The sequence below is a fragment of the Lynx canadensis genome, chromosome X (genome assembly GCF_007474595.2).
Source record: "Lynx canadensis isolate LIC74 chromosome X, mLynCan4.pri.v2, whole genome shotgun sequence".
Taxonomy (NCBI): domain Eukaryota; kingdom Metazoa; phylum Chordata; class Mammalia; order Carnivora; family Felidae; genus Lynx; species Lynx canadensis.
In genome coordinates this window covers 86,535,019-86,541,889 of record NC_044321.2, presented here as the reverse complement: position 1 = coordinate 86,541,889, position 6,871 = coordinate 86,535,019, and the positions used below count along the sequence as shown (strand labels likewise).

Below are 6,871 nucleotides of genomic sequence, written 5' to 3'. Positions count from 1 at the left end.
CGCCCCCTCGTGCCTTCGTGGACTCCTGGTTAGGACCAGCGTGGCCGGCGAGCCCCGCCTCCTCCCGTCGGTCCTCCCGAGGCCCACAGGCCTGGAGATTCACCGAGTATCTAGGCCGGGGAGGAGGTGGCCCCGCCTCTCGGTCCCGGCGCCCCCCTCCCCTGTACACCTTTGCTGGCGCAGCTCGTGCCCCTCGGCTGCGCCGGTAGCTGGAGCCGCAGCGGCCGCCGCGTGAGGCGGTGGTCACGTGTTGTTTGCCCGCCGCCGCGCGCTTTGAGTGGAGTGGGCGGGGGCGGGGCCGAAGCGGGAGGGGGCTGGGGCGGGCGGTCGGGCTAGACGGCCTCTTCCCCCAACCCTCCCCCGCGCTCACCTTAAAACCATCGTGCATCACCATGGCGAGTTGCTCCTTCGCTCGCGACCAGGCGACAAGGAGGCTGAGAGCTACAGCAGCGGCAACAGCGGCAGCGCTAGCTGCGGTGGCGACCACCCCGCTTCTTTCCTCGGGCACCCCGACCGCACTCATTGGGACCGGGTCGTCTTGTCCGGGAGCCATGTGGCTCTCCACGGCCACTGGCTCCCGGTCAGACTCCGAGTCCGATGAGGAGGACCTCCCCGTCGGGGACGAAGTCTGCAAACGCGGCTACCTGCGGAAGCAGAAGCATGGGCACAGGCGCTACTTCGTGCTCAAACTCGAGACCGCGGACGCCCCAGCTCGGCTGGAATACTACGAAAATGCCAGGAAGTTCCGGCACAGTGTCCGCGCCGCGGCGGCTGCAGCGGCGGCGGCCGCCTCCGGCGCCACGGTCCCCGCGCTCATCCCACCGCGGCGCGTGATCACCCTGTACCAGTGTTTCTCGGTGAGCCAGCGGGCCGACGCAAGGTACCGACACCTCATCGCCCTCTTTACCCAGGACGAGTACTTCGCGATGGTGGCCGAGAACGAGTCGGAGCAAGAGAGCTGGTACTTGCTGCTCAGCCGCCTCATCCTCGAGAGCAAGCGCCGCCGCTGCGGCACGCCCGGCGCGCAGCCGGATGGAGAGCCGGCCGCGCTGGCGGCTGCAGCGGCGGCGGAGCCACCCTTCTACAAAGATGTGTGGCAGGTAATAGTCAAACCCAGGGGGCTGGGGCACAGAAAAGAGCTGAGCGGCGTGTTCCGGCTCTGTCTTACCGACGAGGAGGTTGTCTTTGTGAGGTTGAACACCGAAGTGGCCAGCGTGGTCGTCCAGCTCCTGAGCATCCGTCGCTGCGGGCACTCAGAGCAGTATTTCTTCTTGGAAGTCGGTAGGTCCACCGTCATCGGTCCGGGGGAACTCTGGATGCAAGTCGATGACTGCGTGGTGGCCCAAAACATGCACGAGCTGTTTCTGGAGAAGATGAGAGCCCTGTGTGCAGACGAATACAGAGCCCGCTGCCGCAGCTACAGCATCAGCATCGGCGCCCACCTGTTAACCCTGCTGTCCGCTAGGAGGCACCTGGACACGCTCCCGCTGGAACCCAGCGGCTGGCTGAGAAGGTCCCGCTTTGAGCAGTCTTGCCACCTCAGGGCCATTGGTGACGGGGAAGACGAGATGCTCCTCACCAGGCGCTACATAACACCCAGCGAGCCCGTGCCCCCCTCCAGGCGAGGAAGACTGCACCTGCCCAGAGCGCGCAGGTCCAGGAGAGCGATTTCAGTGCCAGCCAGCTTTTTTCGCCGCTTAACACCCAGTCCGGTGCGTGTCCCGCATCCTGTAGAAGCCCCCAACCACAGAGCTTGCCTGTCCTCTGAAGCATCTCGCCCTGGCAACTCTGGGGAAGAAGACAGTCCTCGGGGCAAAGAGGATCAGGAAGGAACCGAAGGTGACTACATGCCCATGAACAACTGGGGCTCAGGAAATGGCCAGGGTTCTGGAGGTGGCCAGGGCTCAAGTGGCCAAGGCTCCAGTAGCCAGAGTTCAGGAGGAAGCCAGTGCTCGGGTGGAGGGCAGGGATCCGGACGTGGCCAGGGTTCAAGTGGTGGCCAGGGCTCAAGCGGTGGCCAGGGCTCAGGGGGCCAGGGGGCAGGAGGAAACCAGCGTTCAGGAGATGGCCAGGGCACTGCGGGTGGGCACGGTTCAGGCAGTGGCCAGGGAGCCAGTGGTGGACATGGCTCGGGCAGTGGGCAGGGATCTGGAGATGGTCATGGCTCAGGTGGTGGCAAGAACTCTGGAGGGGGCAAAGGCCCAGGAGGTGGGAAGACCCCCGAAGGCAGTGGTGAACGTGGAAAATCTCTGAAGAAAAGATCCTACTTTGGCAAATTAACTCAAAGCAAGCAGCAGCAAATGCCACCACCTCCACCTCCTCCACCTCCACCCCCTCCACCTGGAGCAACTGGTGGTAAAGGGAAGTCTGGGGGAAGGTTCCGACTCTACTTTTGTGCTGACAGAGGAGCCACAAAAGAACGCAAAGAAGCCAAAGAAGTCAAAGAGGCAGAGACCCCAGAAGGTGCAGCTCGGGGGCCCCACAGAGCCAGAGCTTATGATGAAGACGAAGATGACCCATATGTGCCAATGAGGCCAGGGGTGGCTGCCCCTCTGGCAAGCTCCAGCGATTATATGCCGATGGCTCCTCAAAACTTCTCTGCTTCAAAACGCCACTCTCGATCACCTTTTGAAGATTCAAGAGGGTACATGATGATGTTTCCCAGAGTGAGCCCACCACCTGCCCCAAGTCCTCCAAAAGAGCCTGATCCTGATAAGGATGACGAGGCAAAGGACAATGACAGTGACAGTGACTATATGTTTATGGCTCCCGGAGCCGGTGCAATTCCAAAAAACCCCCCAAACCCTCAGGGTGGTTCTTCCTCTAAAAGTTGGAGCTCTTACTTTTCTCTGCCAAATCCCTTTCAGGGCTCCCCATTGGGACAGAGTGACCACAGTGAGTATGTACCAATGTTACCTGGAAAATTCCTGGGGAAGGGCCTAGACAAAGAATCCTCATCTAACAGGGGCCCCAAAGACGCAGTTTCAAAGCCTTCAGTTGAGGGGTCATTCTCAAAGCCTGGAGATAACGGCCCCCCCAAGAACAAGGCTAAGAGACCTAACCACCTTTCTTTTATTACAAAAGGAAATAAAATCAAGCCCAAATCACAAAAACCCACACGTGAGCAGAGAGAAGCTGACAGCTCTGGTGACTACGTCAACATTGACTTCACTAAGAGAGATACTAATATGCCAGCCCCCTTTATTCAAGGACTGCCAGGTTCGTGGAGTATCATTGCTGGCCCCAGACCATCAGCCTTTTCTAATTATGTGAATGTTGAGTTCAGAGTGCCATTTTCGAACCCAGCACACAGCCTCTCGAATCTATTAAGAGCTTTTCCAGGTGCCAACCCCCTCTTTCTGGAAGGTGCTAGGTGGCCATTTGTGACTCTTCCTCCCAGTGCTACAGGTGGTAATGCTAATGAGGAAGAGGGTGACTACATCGAAGTGATTTTCAATCCAGCAATGACACCAGCCGTGCCTTTTGCTGACAGTGCCATTCGCTATGATGCTGAAACAGGTCGAATCTATGTGGTTGACCCATTTTCTGAGTGCTGTATGGACATTTCTCTTTCCCCCAGCCGCTGCTCTGAACCACCACCTGTGGCTAGGCTGCTGCAGGAAGACGGGCTGGAGCGCAGACGCCCGCAGAGCCATTCGCAAAGTTTCTTTGCCTCCGCTAGAGCCGCTGTCTCGGCTTTCCCCACCGACAGCCTTGAGAGAGACCTCTCCGCCTCCTTAGCCTCCGTAGCTGCGCCAGCCTTAGCCGTGGGCCGGGCTTTGGCCGCCGCCTCCGCCCTCGCCGCGGCCCCGGGCATCGGTGCGGCCGCCAGAGGCTTGGAGGCCGCCGCTGGACTTGACTCCGCCTCCGTCCGCCGGTTCCAACCTGTTGCTAACGCTGCTGCCGCCGAAGCAGTAAGGGGGACCCCAGACGTTGCCCGTGGCTCGAACCCGAGGGCCCCAAACCCAGATGCAGACCTGGCCCGAGATGAGAACGGGGCTGCAGCGGCCGCCCCCCCACCGCCACCACCCCGCCGCCGGGTGCCGATTCCCCGGGAGCGAGAGGATTCCGACGACGACGACGACACATACGTGAGAATGGACTTTGCCAGACCGGACAACAAGAAGTTCGACTCTCCCCACAGAGGTTGGTAACTTTAGAATTCATTTCCCCACGTTAATGGTTATTGCCTAATGAATCGATGTCTACGGTGTTAGGAAAAAGGGAGTTAATATTTCATTAACTGGTGCCTACTTAGCAGGAGAAGTAGAATGCAGTTTTCAGTATTCGTGCAGTGCCTTGTGATCTTTGGAAAAACTTTTAAGTTTTGATCCAATCATACATTTCTTTATTTGGAAAAGAATCGATTGTCATTTAAACATGGGTTCCATCCTTTTAGGAGTAATTAAAAGCTTAAGGATATATATATAGCATGAGGATGCTTTCAAAATCCTTCCCTAACAATGATTTTTTGCAAACAGGATACCATAAATTGGATCCCATCAACTCATTTTCAAATCAACAAGTAAAAGCTACTTTTCTACAAATGCCCATATTTGATTACAAGTTTAATAAGAGCACAGAATATTCAGCAGTGATAATCCACTGTGACATTTGGGGGAAGGAGACTGTTTCCTTTGAAAGTCACTTAAAATCAGTCATTGTTACTTTTTAAAAGCAGTCATTGTTACTAAGCTAGTTTGCTGTGATTTACCAACAAAGTTAAATCTCCATTGTTAGCGTAAATGTCTGGAGGGAACAAAACAGAAGAAATCTGAAACAAGTGATTAAAAGAAGACAGTATTTGGCTCTGGAATGTGTTTTTGTGTTGATTTGTTTTGTTTTTACACAGGATACATTGCCAACAACCTTGAGTGTTCCTTTCTTGTCACTCGTAGTGACAGGCAAGCCACCTTCGCTGTGCCTCATTTTCTTCATATAACTCCCCCAAAAGAGGGATTTGTGACAACTTGATAATGGGTATGAATATTGTTTGAAAGGTTTAAAAAGCACGGAAAACATCTAATTGGTATGTCTTCTGGGAAATCCAGTAAAGCAACATAATAAGTCTGGAGGAAGACCTGACCCCAGGGGCAGCCTACCCTGGAACAGTGGAAGTTTTTTAAAGGGTTACTTTTCCAAGGAAGAAATAAGGAAGAGTAGGAGCTGTCACATTTGAGATGCAGACCTTGAGTAATCTCATGTGTACATTATGCAATGTTGTTATCAGCGTGTTTAGACACACGCTCAAGAAATGATTTCGGAAGATGATGTCTCCATAGCCTGTGCCTTTCCTCTTCAGTAGAATGTGCTTCTTTTCCAGTGAAGGGAAGAGATGCACCCCAGCAGTTTCCATTCCAGTAGCCAGTTTAGTGAAGATTTTTGCTTTGCTTGCTTTGTGGAATTCTTTTGTGATTGGATCTCTGCCCACTGTGCTTGATCAGGCAGAACAAGTTGGGGACTGATCACAACAGTCACCTAACAAGCTCCCTGTTTAGTGCAGGTGTAACCCCTCCCCTTTCTTCCCCTGCTTTGGAAAACCTGCCGTTCAAAAACTCACATTTGTGGCATGGACATATTAAACAGCAATCATTAAAACGACAAAAGGATGCTTTGGCTTGCCAGAGGATTCAGTTCAGATCTCCTTTAAATTGTGACCCCCGCCTCCCAACACACACACACACACACACACACACACACACACGCGCGCGCGCGCGCGGTACCTGCTACTACCAGACCCATGCATTTAAAATAGAGAATTCTATTTCCAAGAATTTAATCCATAACCAGCTTTTCAGGAACAGGTCTATTTTATTCATCTGGTCTATTTTATTACATCTGGAAATTGGTCTCAAGCTATGGCTTGAACCTCGCTGCTGAAGATACCGTTTGTGGTGTTAATGTAGATGTGCCTAGCTGCCTGTTTCCCTGTGGTTCTTTGGCTGGACAACTTTTCATAGAGGTTTGTCTATACTTTTCAATACTCTTTGTTTAAGCAAAGGTTACAATTAGTGAAAACTTGTTCCTGAAATAAACCCTGACTTCCCAAGGATTATCTAGATCCAATTGTCATCATTTTAAGTTAAGTTATTGATTTATAAATAGCTTCAAATGACTTTATAGCTGTCTTGGAGATTTTCTATTCTCTAAATGTATTGTCCATTGAAGAAATTCCTGACTTTATTGAGTGACTACAGAGAGGAGGCTGCATCTTGCAGGGAGGAGGGTGCTTAGGTTAAAAAAAGAGAATGAATGTGGAAGCATTGGGGACTTTAAAGCAGTTTACAAATATAGTTTTATTTTCTGATTGGATTAACACTGAAGTGAAGTTTCAGCTGTTTAAACTGATGATTTAGTTTCTTGCAAAAGTAAATTGGTCCTGAGAGTGATTCGGCACATAAGTTGCTGGGAGATATATATATATATATATATATATATATATATATATATATATATATATATATCTATATGTCTTTCCTTTAATATATATATATAAATATATATATATAAATATAATATATATATAAATATATATATAAATAAATATAATAATATATATATTAAAGGAAAGACATATAGAGAGAAAGTATTGCAGGAAACAACTTTTGTTACCATTTTAATGTAAACTGATATGGTAGAATGTTGTCTGTCTGTGAAGTGGTAAGAACAGTGTGGATAATTTTGATAGGGTTTTTTTTTTTTTTTTACTATAAAGCTATAGAATAATTTTCACCCATTTTTTATCTCTCTCCACCGTCGTATCTACATTAAATATATGTGTGTATATGTATCATATATATGCATCATGTTAGAAGAGAAAAAATCTTCTTTCACAAAGGAACAAAGTCATAGTCTTTATTAGGAGTTATGT

At 50.7% G+C, this 6,871-nt stretch overlaps 1 protein-coding gene across 1 annotated transcript; it reads left to right on the top strand.

Moving 5' to 3' along the window:
* The first annotated feature begins 392 nt into the window (after positions 1-392).
* Positions 393-4,154, top strand: IRS4 (insulin receptor substrate 4). Its single transcript, XM_032592282.1, has one exon. The coding sequence runs from the start codon at positions 393-395 to the stop codon at positions 4,152-4,154; it is 3,762 nt and encodes a 1,253-aa protein (XP_032448173.1).
* The last annotated feature ends 2,717 nt before the right edge of the window (positions 4,155-6,871 follow it).